At 34.2% G+C, this 18,877-nt stretch overlaps 2 protein-coding genes across 3 annotated transcripts in view; one reads left to right on the top strand and one right to left on the bottom strand.

Annotated features, from left to right (window-relative positions):
* LOC138315524 (RAB11-binding protein RELCH homolog) overlaps positions 1–2,126 on the bottom strand; it is a 174,607-nt gene extending 172,481 nt beyond the window's left edge. For both annotated transcript variants that reach the window (XM_069256610.1, XM_069256609.1), the window contains exons 1-3: positions 1,838–2,126; positions 907–996; positions 235–306 (exon numbers count right to left, since the gene is read on the bottom strand). In XM_069256610.1, the coding sequence (XP_069112711.1) occupies positions 235–306; positions 907–996; positions 1,838–2,126 (451 nt within the window). The remainder of the gene's footprint in view (positions 1–234; positions 307–906; positions 997–1,837) is intronic.
* Positions 2,127–2,316: 190 nt separating this feature from the next.
* LOC138315527 (DNA replication factor Cdt1-like) lies at positions 2,317–16,441 on the top strand. The gene is made up of 10 exons (XM_069256615.1): positions 2,317–3,022; positions 4,843–5,052; positions 6,217–6,398; positions 6,699–6,896; positions 10,825–10,967; positions 11,323–11,426; positions 12,164–12,352; positions 13,165–13,305; positions 14,426–14,627; positions 14,981–16,441. The coding sequence occupies exons 1-10, from the start codon at positions 2,345–2,347 to the stop codon at positions 15,136–15,138; spliced, it is 2,205 nt and encodes a 734-aa protein (XP_069112716.1). The 5' UTR covers positions 2,317–2,344; the 3' UTR covers positions 15,139–16,441.
* The last annotated feature ends 2,436 nt before the right edge of the window (positions 16,442–18,877 follow it).

Genomic DNA, 18,877 nt, shown 5'->3' on the forward strand with positions numbered 1-18,877 from the left:
ACAGTTTTGATAACCAAAGTTATTCTCATTTTTGTAGTTTAACCTTACAAATTCATTTGCTTTAATGAAACTAAGTCAGGAACTTGTAATTCAATAAAAAAACGCTAAAGAATAAAGCACTCTATCACTTATAGAAACACATCAGAAAATGATACATAAGTAATAACTCCCATATGCATGGTATCAATAATTTCTAACAGTGCATATTTTTTTTTCTTTCACATGAAATTTTACCTGCTTCTTTTGTTAGACTGGCTCGGAGTGATTTAATAGTTTCTTGTGCCTTCCGTAGCTCAAATTCAAGAACTATAAGGAAATAAAATTGACATCATTTGGTAAGTGAAATGTACAAAAGTTTGAAATAAAATTATACAGGTTAATATTTTATCCTTAAAGATACTCCACTGCTGACCAACAATATTTTTCTCTATCAAAAACAAGATCAAATTTTTTTTCAGTTACAAAAGCTACTTACTTTGCACCAATATCACCATTGAAAAATTTGAGTTTCTTATTTTACTTCCAAGATAAAAATATTAATAATTATTAATTGTGCCCCGAAAAAAAATCCAGGACACTATGCCATATGGAATGAAGTAATGATGTGCATCCACCAAAAGCAATACAAGTTATTCTATATTATTTTTTTGTTAATTAGACATAAATTTTTACATGAGTGAACACAAATTATTGTTCAAATGATGGGTATCGTTTATACTCTTTCGACAGTGGAGCATCTTAAAAAAACCCTTTTCATTTGATATTATTATAGTCATACACAACACTTATTGAATACATATAGAAATGTCTTTTTTTTAATTTTTATTATTTTATCTGAAACCTCCTGAAAGTATACCAATTTTTTGAACAGGTATCAAATATCCTTTAAGGCAGCAGCAATTTTACCTGCAACTCGTTCATCCACTTGTCCTGCCCCATCATCTGAATATCTTGCAAAGTCAAGGGAATCAAAGGTCTGAATACTAGAGGTTCTGGCTGAAAAAAAAAGAAGATTTTAGAAAATTTAATAATTAAGTACAAAGTTTATGAAGATGACAATTATCTTTAAAAACAGTAGTTTTGGTGATTTAACTTATCTTAAATTTCATCTATCCTGGTATAAGCAAACCTGTGCTAAAAACAAAACAAAGAAAAACATGCCATATACATCCTGATTTTTTTTCTAAACTAGGTATATATATATTTCCATCTTATTTCAATATACTACATACCTCGGGTACATAACAAAATATTTGCACTGGGCTATATTAATACAGAACTGCACATACACGTTTATACATTTGATTGTACCATACATAGATGTAATGCTAATATCAAATTGTTGTAATGAAAAAACAACTATAAAGTCAAAGTGTCTGTGATATTTATGTTGTTGAATTATTGGCAAACTCCCAACAAAAACAACTTTTGACGTGTGATGCAAGTGCAACAACATGAATGTAAATGAAGCTGTTGTCAAATGTAACAGTATTTCAGATATGATAGCGACAAACTTTTTACTGATTTATATCTACTAAAGACACTAAGGTGACTCTACCTTCATAGAATCATCATTAAAAATTTATTATATTTATTTATAACCACCTCTTCAGGCTTTTCATTTTTTTTTTACATTCATAAAAGAGCCAAGGTATGATATGTCGAAAATGATAGAATAACCCGATTATAGTCAATATGGTATTCTTAGTCCACGTTCACTTCAGATCTAAAGCAGGAAGGTGTGTTTTTATGTATAACCAATGTGCACGTTGAAGCCAAAGGGGTCCATATCAAATGCCAAATGTATTATTAGTTTAAGAGTTTAACTGGTCCTTACGCAAACCAGGCGAGGCAAGATCATCCCGAGTTCTCTCAAAATTCCCCGGATTTGAGAAATAGTCCCTCAAACGTGGAAGTTCTCTCCCAGACTCAATCAACTCTGTATGGAACTCTAGAGCTGTAAGCATAAAATTTTCCCTCAATAATTTATGTGCAATCGAGTCCCATGATGATTCTGAATGATCTGTAGGCACTGTGTCATTCTCAGTGTCACCGAACTGTTCTTCTATGACAATATCTGGATCCACATCGCAATCGAAGGGATTGGTGTTTGTGTTGTCCGCCATTTTGTGGTCACGTGATACAAAACATGAACAAAAAATTTATTTGTATTTTAACGTACAAATTTTGAAATCATATCAAAATAGTACATTATAGCTTAATTATATGCGTACTATAAAATCATATACACGTATGAACTACAGATCATTTATAAGTGTATTCTAAATAAAGTAACGGATGTACTGATCACATGATCCTGTGGCGCGAAATAGAACTATCAACAATGGCGCAGGCTAGAGTCACGGAGTTCTTTTCAGCACGAAAACGTACAGCTGAATCTCAACCATCAAAGCGAAGGAAAGTTGTTATTTTGTCGTCGAATTCGGAAACATTACCTGTTCAAAATGAAAATGTTAGATCGACCCGTGCGTCATCAAGAAATAAGGCAGTGACGGACCCTGTTCCTGATCAGTTTACTTTCAATGCAAATGCGGAGCCATTGGCCCAGAAATCCATAGACAAATCCAAATCAGAGAAGAAATCGAAAACGAAATCGGTAAGAAGGGTACGCAAAGCGAATGTAAAATCGCCTGAGACAAACCAAAGTAGTATTAAAGATGCATTTGAAAAGGCTAGCAGAGCAAGTACTCCAACTGAAGACATTGAAAACACCGGTACTGTTGAAGAAGTTACTTCAGCTTGGGACGAACATGATGGCGTGCCATTGACTCCGTCCAAACGACCCAAGGATGGCGACAATTCGTCTGACTCGGAGCGGACGGAAGCAACAAAGAAGCGCACGAGGAGAGGGAAAAGTAAAGCCAAGGAGACCGAAGCTGTTGCAACTCCATCAAAAGTTGAAATTGTGGAAACAACAAGAAAGCCCAGACAGGCCAAAAAGAACCTTCACCTACGTCCGGTCATCTACTCCTCCAGTGAAGAAGGAAGTTCAGAGAATGAGGTATAATGTCACCAATAAGAAATTAAAACGCAGGTTAAATACTAACTTGGGTATAGGCATAGTAGACAAACTAGCCTAGCAATATAGCCCAATTTTGAATTTGTTTCTGAAAATATATAACAAAACATTAGCCATAGTTGAACAAATGCAATAGATGTATTTGCTTGTTGCATTTGATTAGATACAATACATTGATTACAGTCATATTAAACACTTTAGTTAACCAGATGTTTGTCTTATCCCATCTACTTTATATATTTTATGTTAAAAGAAAAAAGATTGCACAATGTGAATTAGAATATGAAAGACTAAGGGTTAATCTAGGTTTGGGGGAAACTACCCTTTTTCAAAATAGGGGACAAGTTTGGTGAAATATAGGGGAATTTGACTAATCTGATTTTGGTTCAAAATTTATTCATTTTGAAGAAAAACAGCAGTAAAACAATTTATTTTATTTTAAGATTGAATAAAGCAAGATATTTAAAGCTCAATAATTAAGTTTATAATAAAATATGCAGTAGCTGTATGATAAATATAAAGAAATTTGCAAACAAAAGTCACAGAGGAATTATTGTTACATAAATAGTAAATCAAAGCTAGATTGATCCCTGAATTTATTAAAATAATTAAAAAAACTAAATTGGTACTTAGAATTGCACGCTAGTCGGGGATCAATCTGATTTATTACTGTTTATGGGTAAATTTCCCTTCAAGGAATGAATTCCCCTCTGGCCTAAAATTCCCTCTGAAGATTTAAAAACTCCCCATTTTAAGCTAAAAATGACCATTTTCGTAACACAATTTCCCTTGTGACTTATTTTTCATTAATTTTTTTTAGACTTTTGTTTGCAAATTTCTTTATTTAAAATTATACAGCTACTGCATATTTTATGATAAACTCAAATTTCTCATTATTGAGCTTAAAATCTTGCTTTACTAAATCTAAATTAAAATTAGTTGTTTTACAGTACAAAATGAATATAATTACTTTTTCGTCAAAATGAATATAATTTTGGACCAAAATAAGAAGATTCAAATTCCCCTATATTTCGCCAAACTTTCCCCCTATTTTAAAAAAGGGTAGTTTCCCCCAAAAACCTAGATTGATCCCTGTTAGTTTATAATTACCTGTGTTCTCAGCCAGCCAACTCGTCTGTCAAGGCCGCCATTTATGGTGCGTTCGATTTTTTTTAAAAATGTGGGACTAAGCCACTAAAATCGGGACACATCCATGGACACAGACTATTACAAAATGTTGCGTCCCAAATTAAATGGATATGTATCAAGGACGCGTCCCATAAATTGCTGATTGTAGTATGTATGTTCAAACGCGAGACTGGTCAAGATTTGCCATGTGCACTAGGGCATATTGTATCTTTCATATACATGCTTTTAGAACTCTCTGGCTTTTATATATAATAGGTAATGCAGAAAGTCGTCGGATGAAAACAGAAAGTGGACTATTATATAAATTTCTATCTAAACTGACTATATCAAAAAAAAGGTACATGATATCGATTAGTCACACAGGCTTTGTTGGACTTGCAATTTTGTACTAGCCCGACATTGTTAGCGAGATTAGTATTATAAAATTTCCGCTAGTCAGTCGGGCTATTATAATTTCAAACCACTAGCCCATCTGCAAAGTCTGCTAGCCCCAGACTATCGGGCTACTGTTGAGTTTGATCCCTGTTAATCTGCCAAACAACATTATAGATTGACATGGGATGGAATATTATAATATATTGGGTATAAAAGTTTTTAAAAAAAGATCATTTTTATTGCATTATTTTATTCATATAACTTATATATTAATACAGGTAACAGAAGAAACTAGTCCAATGTCGGTGCCTCCAAAAACTCCACCTGCTATATCTCCTATACCAGAAACTCCAGAGGTGGTCCGTCAACAGTTGAAGAAAGGCCCAGCCAAACCAACGTCAAGCAAGGTCAAGGCTGCCATGGCCCTCGTTCAGAAATTACAGAACTCCAAGGGAAAGGCGGAAACTAAGACTACTTACAAAAATGATGTAAGACTTGCTTAGCCAGACTTAAGTTAGGGATGCTTATCAGGGATCAATCTAGGTTTTGTGGGAAACTACCCTTTTTCAAAATATTGGGAAATGGAGAAGGTACGTTAAGACTCGAATATTGCCGCAAAATTAATTCTTCAGTAAAGAACCACACATTTTGCCATATAACAGTTGAATACATTTGCTAACACATTACATCCCGAAAATATCCTGCATGTGCCAATTATGTTCACTATGACGTCATCAACATGCAGTTTCCTGCCATTTTTCACAGAAATCCATGAAAATTCATACTTTTTGAGTGGTTTTCTCTAAAAATTAATGTGGCTGCCTTCGTGGAGCAGAAAGAGATTTTCACAGGTTGTGTATCGTGTATTTACGCATATCCATGCAAAATATAAGGTTGCTCCAAGGTGGCGGCCAAATCCATTTTAAGCCTTTTCTAACCTAAAGATGAATTTCTAGCAAAATTTGGCGAGAATTTTTTAGCTTCAAATGGTGATTTTTTAAATCTTCATGGGAATTTTAGGCCAGAGGGGAATTCATTCCTTGAGGGGAAATTTACCCATAAACGGTAATAAATCAGAGTTAGATTGATCCCTGCTTATTGTATGGAACATGCCTCCAAAACAGAACCTAGCCAGTAATAGCTGAAACAATTCAAGTATCAATATCAGGATTTGCACTGGCAGTGTACCATCAAAGGAGTCCCCTCAGATAAAATGGGGTTCCTCTATATCTTACATGGGTTTTCAGTTAACAAAATAACACATGGGTGAAGTAGAATTTACTGTCGATATAAAGTCCCACCTTCTGGTTATTGTAACTCTATATTTTTATGTACTTTTGTGATGCCACTACCACAGGTGGGACTAATCGACTGTAAGTCGTAATTTATCAATGTCATTTTGATATTTCAAAACCCCCGTACTTGAATTGATTTTCAAAACAAAAATTTTAAGTCCTTTCATTTTCTGTACTTAATAATATGGGGGCAGTATTAACAAAAAGTCTGAATATAGAGTATAATTATATATATATTAAGTAAATTATATATTGACAGTGTGACTTTGGTAACTTTTCTTTGCAGAAAATTATTTGCTGTGGTATATGTATCAAATAATTTAGTATTGATTTTCAACAAATAATTTGTTCATTAAGTTGAAGGAGACCATGACATCAGAAAGCATGAAAGATAAACTATCCAAGGTTGGTGGTTTAGACGATTTGAAGGCTAGGTTAGCAGATATGAAGAAGACCAAAGCCAGTCTTAAGAAAGATGTGCCAAAACTAAAGAAGTTTGACAAAGTTGATGTTGAAGTACCAGATGTCCCCAAGGAAACGTAGGTGTTTGTACATTAATGGTTTAAAAGTGTATTGCAAAGTAGATAAATGCTTGTCACATTTCCTTTATATAATGCTGATTGCTGACATAAATATTTTATCTTGATCAAATTCAACACACTGATGTTGCTCAAGGACTAAGACCGTAGAAATATCTTTGAAAATCAAATTTTGTCTTGGTATTTTGGTTGATGACAAATATTTTTTCGGAGGTATATAGGCACTATTGGCCCATTATTGATGATCTTACATATAAGTTTTACATATTAAATAGTTGACTGCTTTTATTATCGTCTCAGAACCAAGAAGGCCCCTGCATATGAGAGGTTTCACGCTCTTGCTACGCCAGCGCCTCCTACACTGACAATGCCTTACAAGTACCGACTGCTGGGCGATGTGTTTCGTAGCATGGACACGGTCGTCAGCATGCTCCATAACCGTACAGAGGCATGCACATTCTCCAAGCTTAAAGCTGCAGTACAGTCGATGACAAAAAGGTGAGAATTGCATGGTTTTATTAGGTCACCTGAGACGAAGTCTCAAGTTACCTATTCTAATCGCCTTTCGTCCGTTGTCGTGCATTCGTAAACAATTTACATTTTCGACTTCTTCTCAAAAACCGCTTAAGCAATTTCAATGAAATTTTGCACAAACCTTCTAAGGCATAAGGCCAATCAAATTTGTGAATTATATGAACCCCATCCCCCAGGGGGTTCATAAGGGGCCAAAAGGGGTAAAATTGATTAAAATTTCAAAAATCTTCTTCTCATCTCACAGATGTGGTAGAATAAAATACTCTTCATAGATTGAAAGGTCTCAAGGCCCTCTACAAATATTGTGAATTATATGACCCTTGGGTCTCTGGTTTCCCTCTGGGGAGGAGGTTAAGTTTACTGTAGTTTATATTGTGAAAACACATTTTGGAGCATAATTTGGACATTTATATTAGGAAATTAGTCAAATGTTGTCAGAACTATCCCTATGCGATGGCCATTCAAACCTATTTACAAATTTTCCATGACTGACCCCCAGGGGGCTTAGGGGTGGGACCAAAAGGTGTCAAATAGGCTAAAACTTCAATAATCTTCTTCTGAAATTCTGGAACTGGTAGAATCAAATACTCTTCATAGATGGAAAGGTCTTAAGGTCCTTTACAAAAATTGTGAATTATATGACCCTGGGGTCTCGTGTTTCCCCCTGGGGAGGGGGTCAAGTATACTATAGTTTATATAGGAAAAACACATTTATGAACGTTATTTGCTTATTTTTCATAGGAAATTAGTCAAACTGGGTTAGAATTATTAGCATGAGATGGCATTTTATCGTCATATCTATGTTGGTTCTGGCTGACCCCCAGGGGCCAGAGGGGCGGGGCCAAAAGGGGTCAAATAGGCTAAAACTTCAAAAATCTTCTTCTGAATTCACAGATATGATGGAACCAGATACTCTTCATTCATTGGAAGGTCTTAAGGTCCTTTACAAAAATTGTGAATTTAATGGTCCTGGGATCTCAGATTTTTCCCTGGGGAGGGGGTCAAATTTACTATAGTTTATGTAACAAATACACATTTATGAACATTATTTGCTAATTATCCCCTGCCCAACGAAGTTGGCGGGGGATATACAAATGGGTTGCGTCCGTCCGTACGAACGGTTTTCGGAGCATAACTCTAAAACCAGTAGAGATATTTCCACGAAACTTCATACACACATTGGTCTTATGGTCTTGTAGTGCCTTTTGGTATTTTTAGGTTTTCATTTTTTGTATTTTTTCCGTAACCATGGAAACATTGTTGAAAATATCATGTTTTTGTACCAGGTTCGTTTCCGGAGCATAACTCTAAAACCAGAAGAGATATTTCCACGAAACTTCATAGACACATTGGTCTTATGGTCTAGTAGTGCCTTTTGCTATTTTAAGGTTTTCACTTTTTGTGCTTTTTTCTGTAACCATGGAAACATTGCTGAAAATGGCAGATTTTTGTGTAAGAATCGTTTCCGGAGCACAACTCTAAAACCAGCAGAGATATTTCCATGAAACGTCATAGACACATGGTTCTTATGGTCTAGTAGTGCATTTTGCTATTTTTAGGTTTTCAGTTTTTGCACTTTTTCCGTAACAAGGGAAACATTACTGAAAATATCATATTTTTGTACCAGGTTCGTTTCCGTAGCATGCACGGAACTCCATAGGCACATTAAACTTATGGTCTAGTAGTGCCTTTTGCTATTTTAAGGTTTTCACTTTTTGTATTTTTTTCTGTAACCATGGAAATATTGCTGAAAATGGCAGATTTTTGTGTAAGAATCGTTTCCGGAGCACAACTCTAAAACCAGCAGAGATATTTCCATGAAACTTCATAGACACATTGTTCTTATGATCTAGTAGTGCCTTTTGCTATTTTTAGGTTTTCACTTTTTGTGCTTTTTTCTGTAACCATAGAAACATTGCTGAAAATATAATATTTTTGTAGCAGGTTCATTTCCGGAGCATAACTCTAAAACCAGCAGAGATATTTCCACGAAACTTCATAGACATATTCTTTTTATGGTCTAGTAGTACCTTTTGCTATTTTTAGGTTTTCATTTTTTGCACTTTTTCCGTTACCATGGAAACATTGCTGAAAATTTTCCGTTACCATGGAAACATTGCTGAAAATATCATGGTAAATGGTAAATGTTAATTTGCAAAACTCCACCCATCTTTGTGTACCGGTATATAGTCTAATATATATGTCAAGGCTGTATACCTGATTCAACAATTGCAGCCCTGCTCTACTTGAATTATACTCCATCTTTTTTTAGCTCAACTTCCTTTTTTCCTGTTTTTTTTTTTTTTTTTTTTTTTCATACACATAAGTCTCCACAATCAAACTTACTTCAGCTTTGATATCTCCATTGGCGGGGGATCTGAATGACTATGTCCTTGTTTTGATAGGAAATTAGTCAAACTGGTTTAGAATTATTAGCTTGAGATAGCATTTTAACATCATATCTATATTGGTCCTGGCTGACCCCCAGGGGCCAGAGGGGCGGGGCCAAAAGGGGTCATATTGGCTAACTTTTCAAAAATCTTTCTTCTGCATTCACAGATTCAATGGAACCAAATACACTTCATAGCTTGAAAGGTCTTAAGGCCCTTTACAAAACATGTGAATATCATGGCCCTGGGATCTCAGATTTTCCCTTGGGGAGGGAGTCAAATTTACAATAGTTTATATAACAAAAACACATTTATGAACATTATTTGCTTAGTTTTGATAGGAAATGAGTCAAACTGAGTTAGAATTATTAGCCTGAAATAGCATTTTAACACCATATTCATATTGGTCCTGGCTGACCCCCAGGGGCCAGAGGGGCGGGGCCAAAAGGGGTCATATTGGCTAACTTTTCAAAAATCTTTCTTCTGCATTCACAGATTCAATGGAACCAAATACACTTCATAGCTTGAAAGGTCTTAAGGCCCTTTACAAAACATGTGAATATCATGGCCCTGGGATCTCAGATTTTCCCTTGGGGAGGGGAGTCAAATTTACAATAGTTTATATAACAAAAACACATTTATGAACATTATTTGCTTAGTTTTGATAGGAAATGAGTCAAACTGAGTTAGAATTATTAGCCTGAAATAGCATTTTAACACCATATTCATATTGGTCCTGGCTGACCCCCAGGGACCATAGGGGCGGGACCAAAATAACTAAAATTTCAAAAATCTTCTTCTGAATTCACAGGTTTGATGGAACCAAATAATCTTCATAGATTAAAAAGTGAAATTTATAAAATGACTGACTTTGACTGACTTCTAGTTTGATTTTGTTGTTTAACGTTGGCAAAGCAAATTGGAATTTTAAGCATAAGATTCGGTAACATAATACACTAACTATCAAAATTAAAAACAAAAAATGAAAATTCTAAAACGAAGGTTCAACTTTAAAGTTTATTCTAATTCGTAAATACTTTTTACAGATTTGAACCAACTTTGCAATGCTCTTTCTGTATCAGCATTCAGGTGACCGTCAAGGCCTCTTGGGCCTCTTGTCTTTATTTGGTTACAAACTTCCTTGATTCTGAATACAACAGCTAGATGCAGGCCCTATGATTCTCACTTTCAGAGGTAGTTAGGCGATTTTTCAGCAAGCTGATGAAAAAATGTTTAGGCAATGATTTTGAAAGGTTCACATAATTCATTTAATATTGACAGTAGTTTATGTAGGATTTTTAAGGTGAGTCCAGTGCACTTATTTTGATTTTTTATGAAAGAGTTTCAATACAAAGAAAGAGGGTTTTCACATTGTTGACGAGTTATAAAGCAAGCATAAAACTTTTCCACAAAGTGTTTTAAAGATCATATTATGTATAGATTTGTATATTTATTTGTAAATTTTGTTTCTGAGACTTAATGCAGTAATCATATTTATTTAGGAATTTTGAGGAAAAACATGTTGGGCAGGTAAAGACCGTATACCCTACAGCCTATACATTCCGACAACAGAAGGGCATCCCTGACTTCACCAGTAATAAACCTGCTGGATGGCAGCTGACTCTGGAGGCCAATCTGGATCAAGGTAAACTTATATACCAATACTTGACTGTTTTATCTTGTAACTCAAACTCAAAAATACTTTGTATTGACCTCTATGACATCTTTGCTAATTACATAGTTATCTCCACTGTGAAAGGTATTGATTATTATGTTGCGCTCCCAAACCTGTTACATCATCATCAATACCTATCCACAAGGGCATATAAACATATTAAGGCATTATAAAAATAATGTTAATCATTAAACAAAGTAGTGGGGTTTTGCACTGTCAGCAAAAATAGGCGCGATTCCTTGGGGTGAAGTCTCATAATGTTATCACTTTAAATTGTTCTCAGAAAACTTTGCCTGGATATATTATATTCTTTGATAAATCACAGATGATATGAAGCAGAAGAAAACAAATTTCTCGCCAAAAGATTTGATGGACAGACGCTGCGTTTTTCAGAACAAGATGCTTTCAATAGTAAAGCGCCATCACAAGGTTTGTCAATCTAACTTTGTCTATTTCACTGAAGAATAAGATAGGAAATTATATAATATGACTTGACAGTTTGGAATGGCAAATTTATTAAGATATCATTTTTATATAGCCAGGATCATTGAAGAACATACCAGGTTTAGATCAGTATCTGAAAACGGCCCCATATGGGATTCAAATTACTTCAACCAAGGACGTATATGAGAAGGATAAGTCACACTGGGTTTTGGGGAAGTCCGAGGCAGGGGCTTTTGTGTTTGTGCACTGACCGTGACGTTGGGCGACGACTGATTTTCCTTTGATATCCGCCGGCGCAGCCTTTGATGTAGCTTGCGGGTGCGAGGGTTACCGTCTTACTTTCTGAAGCGGTGCTGTCATTTCATGGGCTGTCAATTTTTTTTAACGAAAATTTAAGACATATCCCCTAAATATTCCGTCTTTAAAGCAAGTTATAAACGTCGTGAAATTTAATAAACTCTACAATGGTGTTTCGTTTGACTCGATAAGACAAGTATTTGTTGAGAAAAACGGTTTTTATTCCCGGTTCATAGACGTCTCGCGTGGTGTTTAGTAATGTAAAGAGACAGACACGAATCCTTCTCACTTATAAATCCTTGCTTCAACATAACATCAAGGAAAAATAACCATTTGAACCTTTGCAGGCTTTGTTTTATTATTCATAAATTTGTGATACATTTTAAAATTACTCACCAAATCTTACATTTTTCTCTGACTGGTAGGAGTTCCTGGCAAAGTTAGACAAGCCACTTACAATCCCTGATGATAAGATTACAAGATGGCACCCCAAGTTTTCAGTGGATGAGGTTCCTGATATTGAGGTGTCCGAGCTCCCTAAACCAGAGGTCACGCATAAATACACCACTGCTAGGGATGTTCTGGAGGCCCAACGAGGACAACTCCCAATCAAGGTAAAATCATAAAGACCAATAAATACTTGACCAAATAAATTATGTAAGTTTCTGAAAACCAACTTTCTTTCGTGTGCGATTAACTTTCATTGCGATTTAAGTATGTACGCGGAAGTTTATCTCTGTGAAATGATATCTAAAGCATTTATAATGATAGTAATTTCTATTCAATTGTAAATCTGTAAATGTTAATATTCGCAACCTTTTTTAGGAATGGAAATAACAAAAATTAGTAGTTGGTTTACACTAAGTGATTTGCCAATATTTAGTTTCTACTTTACAAAGTACTGAATAAGAGCAAGAAGTCTGAATGACCATGGTATTGTAATAAAGTGAAAGTTCAATTGGGGGGGGGGAATACAATGGAATAAACAGGCTTACTTTGATACAATGATGTTCAGCATTAATTTGAAAATATCCAAAACTTTGTTTTTAGGATTCCAAACTACTGGAAAGTGTATGTTGTGGTTTAAAAAATTTCATAGTGTTTATACCAAAATATTCTCTTCAACATGCATTCTCATAGTTAAAAAGTAAATAACAATTTTAACCTGATGACATGCAATGGGATTAACTCACTTAACACGTGATTACTGATAAGGTTTGTGCAGGACTAGCATCTGCAGTGGTGATGGAATGTAGCTCTTTGTAATATTACTGCTGAAATGACGTTAGCCTGGGATATCATCATCATTCCATCGCCAAACGTTATTGGGTATCACATGGTATGTGAATTGATCCCTTTGCCTGCTGATTTTATTTGATATTACATATGAAATTGCTCACTTGTTGAGATCTCTTTAATTTAACAGGTAGAACAAGCTCTGGAGAATGTAGCACTGACATCTAAGGAGTCGATAAAACAGGAGGTCAAAGCTGAGACGAAGGCAGACACTGGCTCGGCCTCCAATAATACCCAGTACAAGGGCATTCCTCAGTCACTCCTGGACAAGGTAATTCAATACATCTGTGTGTCAGTGTTTGCATGTATAAAAGCAATGTCATCGTATCTGTTTATGCAAAATACTTATATACATGCAATTAAATTTGTCCTCCAATAGTTAAAGAGTCTCTTGAGAGTGTGTAGGGTTTTAGTCCACTGTAGAATTTATACAATCAGAACAGGAATATTGTAAATATTGAAGCATGATGCACTTTCATGAAACTAGTATCTTTCAATGCTTAATAAATATTGTCAATGCAAAGGTGACATTTTAGCTTGCCTATTCAAAGAATAGGGGGAGCTAATGTTGTCACGTCGGCGTCAGCGTTGGCGTCCCATTTCACGTTACAGTTTTTGAGCAAGTTTCTATTTTGTCTATTGTTTAAGCTTAAGTCATCATAAATGTTTATGATTTTATTTTCCTAATGTGTATGGATGCTGAACGTGATAATACAACCAATTTGGGGCCCTTTAGGGTGTTTTTGAGTCTGTTAATTTGTCATATTTCCATGTTAAAGTTTTTGAGCAAGTTTCTATTTTGTCAATTGTTTAAGCATAAGTCATCATAAATGTTTATGATTTTATTTTCCTAATGTGTATGGATGCTGAACGTGATAATACAACCAATTTGGGGCCCTTTAGGGGGTTTTTGAGTCTGTTAATTTGTCATATTTCCACGTTTAAATAGTAAATACTTGAACATCAACTTCTTCTGAATAGGCGAGCTTTGCTGTACTCCAACAGCTCTTGTTATGGAGCTATGTTTACTTTGAGAGAGTCATTGCCTGGCAAGTGGGGCGACTATACTGATTGTTGGTAATTTTGTTATTCCGGTCCACACACCTATTGGCTCCAATTACAAGTGTAAAAGTTATGTTGTGTGCAATGGCATGTTTCAAAAATGTTAATATTGTTGTTGCATTTGCATGTTGCCTGGAATTTGAAAGGTACCAATACTAGAATCACCAAGTATTTCAATGTCTTTGCAAATTGGTGAGTAATTTCTGTCCCATTGAATAGTGATAGGTATCTTCATACATAACAAACAAAATGTTAAATCTAATAGTAGCTGTAAAATGTCTAGGCTAAACGATAAAAAACCCATATAACTTCAAAATATACATTTCCAGATTCGCGCAAAGGAGAACAAGAAACTGACACTTGCGATGACAAGAAACCCTGCTGAAGATAAACGTATGGAAATGTTACGGAGGTTACCAGAGCTAATGCGGATGTTGAGGTCACATTTCGTCACAGAGAAGAAACCAGCCCTTTTGTTGGAAAATATCATTCAGAAGCTTGGAGACAGTAGCCGTAATTTTATACCATATGGTAAGTGGAAATCAAGGGAAACGGTCAAATAATTTCCATTACAGTATGCAGCCCAATTAACAATCCTAAAATCTCTTGGAAAAAGTCCTGGTAGTCATATTCTTGTTACCATGGCCTCAAACATTTGAAAATGATAAATTTGTTTACAGGAGTTCTGAATATCATTTTACTCAATTAATATCAATTACTGCTAGTCATTCTGCTACATTCCTCATTTCAGTCTTGGAGTTTCTGGCGTATTTATTTTTGTAGTTCTATTTCAAAAAGTTATATCTAGTGCATTTAACCATTTAATATGTTCAAATAAAATTCCAGTTAAACCTTTGTTGAATACTATTTGTTAAAATTTACAGCTTCAGTGGAAAGTCATGTGAAGTTGATGATCGAAGTCTTACCAAAGTGGCTCACCCTCATCGAGATAAAGAAAGGAAAATATGTGAAGATGGATAGAAACTTGGATCTGCAGGTCTTGGTGGGAGAAGTGAACAACCTTGTAAAGAACAAAGGCTAACAGTGACAGTGTATGGAATGAGATCTGGCGAGTGCAATGGTAGGGGTGTAGATAGACGGAAGTAAGGAGGAGCGATGAGAGACAGAAGTAAGGAGGTGTGATGAGAGCCGGAAGTAAGGAGGTGCAATGAGAGAATAGATAGAAATGGTGGCAGTAATGAAAGATATTAAATGTTTTGTTTATTTTTATTTTGCAACATTTCTTCCTGTTCAAACTTATCAAATTAAATTATCTTTAAGTTGGCTTTGTTAATAAAAGTGTATACTGCGAGGTTGGATAGGAAATTTGGTTGTGGCCAACACTTTGGTTTGCATGGTTTGATTTATTGGAAAAAAGGCTTTGCTTTGCCAGATATTTTCATGTGTTGACGACTATGAAAAACAATTGTGATTGTTATCTTGTAAGATAAGTATACATCCAAATTGGAAGCATAAGTAAATTAAAAGTTATTTTAATATGTGTTTAATTTGTAATTCTAGTCGGAAGTGATAAACATATACGTGTTGTTCCTAAGGAATTGTGTTCATGTAAGTTTATAATTTGTAGATTTGTAATTTCAGTTATTTGATATAGAGTTTAGGCTTGTGAAGGAAAGCTTTCCTGATGTAATAAGGTTTTATCTTTGGTTAAGGCTTCTTGAGTTATTTCAGATTTCTTTATAAGGGAATGTGATTTTGAAGCAAGTTCTAATTAATCATGATGGGCAATTTTCTAAAATCTAAATTTTAAAAATGGAAATGGGCATGATTTAATTATTTTCATATTTTTAATTCATTATATGCCATTATTATTTGCATGGTAAATGGTACTTTTTAAGGAAGTTGTTAGCCATTTTGATTGTGATCTAATTTTAAGATATAATATAGTGCAATTTCATTTTGAGTTCAAATTTCTTTTAGAATTATTATAATTAGGTTATGAAAGGTTTTTGTTTCATTGTAACGTTTCCAATTTTAAAGAGATTTTTAGTCAGCCCGTTTATTATTGTACTACCCAATAGTTTGTATTTTTGGTAGACGATGAATTAACATCATCATTATCATTATATCTTCATTTTCTCTATCTATGTTGGACTTTCATTATTTGTATATTGTAATAATTATTAAATTGTGAATAATATAAAAAAAAAATGTTGTTTTCGTTTTTCTTGAACAATGATAAACATTTGAAAAAGAACAGAAAGAGACTGTTTGGAATAAACATAGTTATGAATATGTCACCAAATAGTTTTTAGGTGCTGTAAATATTCACATTGACAATATTTTTGAGTTATGTAGGACATCGATATTCTCATGAAAGAAAAAAAAAATTGGTCTCTAAGAAAGGCATTGTGTAAAAAAAAAAATATACCTGGTATTTCGATAAGATTTTCAAAATGTTAAAATTTCATTTCGTCTATATTTACTCTACTACTTACAAGGCCCCATTTCATTTGATTATATGAGATGGATAGTGACACATGACACAATGTTTCATTTGAACATATTCACTCAAACAAACAAAAATTGTATTGCACAAAGATAACTGGCTAAACAGTATGCCATCCTCCTTCCGCTTATGGAGATATACTGTTTGAATGGTACACATCTGAGGACAATTTTATAAATAACTTTTCCAGAATTATTTATACGATACTTGTTATCTTGACATCAATAGAGTTATTTTAATATATTCTGTACACAGCTCCAGCTTATTCGCTCAGTTGACATCGTTGGTAAGCTAAGGCTAGCTTATGGAGATGTATTAAAGTTTCTTCAAACAATGACATAGTGTACTCCTTACGCGTACTATCACCCTTATTAACTTGTATTTAAGACATGGATGACAAAAATAGTTTTATAAGTGTTATTGGTTTATTATCTATACAGGGTATCAACATTCTACAAAAAGTGTAGGAAAATACTGATAATTTTTCAAAACTACATTTCTCATGAAACATATGATAGTCATTTTATACAAACAACCATCCTTGCACACAAAAAAAAAAAATGTTTTTCATGTATAACCAAAAATTATACAACTGCCATAATTTCACAGGAATGATTAATGAAAGGTGAATTGAAACAAATGCCAGCATACAAATATATTTAGTATAACGTCAATCTAACAAATATTGACACGTTTCCTGATTTGGGAACTTTTGAAAAAACGTAGTTTATTGCACATCCATTATGATCATTTTGATCAAAAATAATTACAACTGCTGCCAATCATTAAGGAGTCTTGTTTTTTTCTAGGTTGATTATTGCTGGATGTTCAATACTTCAACAACATGAAGTTTCTCTTCCATGTCAAACGGCAATGATTGTCTTCCACAACAGTTGCTCACATGATTAAGGATTAATCGACAGTCAATTGATATCCGTGGAGGCGTGGACAAAACAATTTAAAGCAGTCCTCACAGGTGAAGAAAAGTCCAGATAGATATGGTATACTAATTGTTCTTGAAACTAGGAAAGGTTTGTAATATCACAGCAAATTTCATCATGGAAGTCATTTCTTAACAGTACATTTTTCTTCAATCTCTCCTAACTTTTGATCTGGATTTTCTCGTTTTTTCTTCCTCTTTCGAGCTTTCCGACCCATTTGTCCCTAATAGCTCCCGCACAAATTTGAATCTTGACAAAAATAGTTTCCACACAATGAACCAACCTGTCAAGAAAATAACATTATTTTTGAAGTGTGAAATCTCAATATATGGTTAAAATTTCATTATACAAAAATAGTATAACTAGTGATTCCTTTAACACAGGAGTATATAATTAGCTTGCTAATGGTCAAGTGTTATGAAAATAATTGCAAAGTGAAAGTCAAAATTATAACTATATTGTCAGCAACCATATATGCGTATTGCAATATGTCAATAATAGCTGTAACTATAGTGACTTGATAATTTTCTGATGATAAAAACACTAAGTAACACATGAATATTGACAAAAAATAAGATAAATGATAAAAGTTTGATAGTGATATTTCCATTCGATTCATTTCATGTGGACTAACGCAGACTTCCTTTGTTCTCTTATGTACAGCAGGTGCTCGTTCAGAAAGAAATCAGCCTTAGTCCACATTTAATACACTTCATAAAAGTATCTCACCTAAAGCTATAAACAGTATAACAAAGAACAGCGATATAATCAGGGAAAATATGGATAACGCAATCTCTTTCATCGTATCATCAGCTGATATTCGCCTTATGCAGACAGCTAAAACTACAACAGGTACGCACTGAATAAGTTTGTTGTAATTCTCAAACCAGGGACGGAAACGGACTCTGCTAATCCGGACTTGAACATAGTCAAACAAACTTGGAATACATGTATTTCTTGGTTTTTGAATTGTTTGATTGGATCTCATTATACTATTGCTAATCAATAATCAGTAAAAATGTTTTTCACCATTCGTCACATTTTAGCAAAAGCGATGGATTGAGTCGATAAATTTAGTTTAAACATATTTTATTGTCAATGCAAAAGACAAAAGGATCAGGTAAAAGTTACTTCAACTTTTAAAAGCTTTCTCCTAACTTATAATGATTATACAAGAGTCAAAAGACATAGACAATATTGATTAAGTTAAATACAAAAATTACATTTTATACAATCAAAATCTTTTACTGGATTACTGGATAAATTGATGTACGTGTCTGCAAATACTTTGGTTTATATGATCAGCATGCAGCTCGCTGCTACATAGTTAACTTTCGATTGAACATCAACAATAAAGTTTCTTAAGTTAT

The sequence above is a fragment of the Argopecten irradians genome, chromosome 2 (genome assembly GCF_041381155.1).
Source record: "Argopecten irradians isolate NY chromosome 2, Ai_NY, whole genome shotgun sequence".
Lineage (NCBI taxonomy): Eukaryota > Metazoa > Mollusca > Bivalvia > Pectinida > Pectinidae > Argopecten > Argopecten irradians.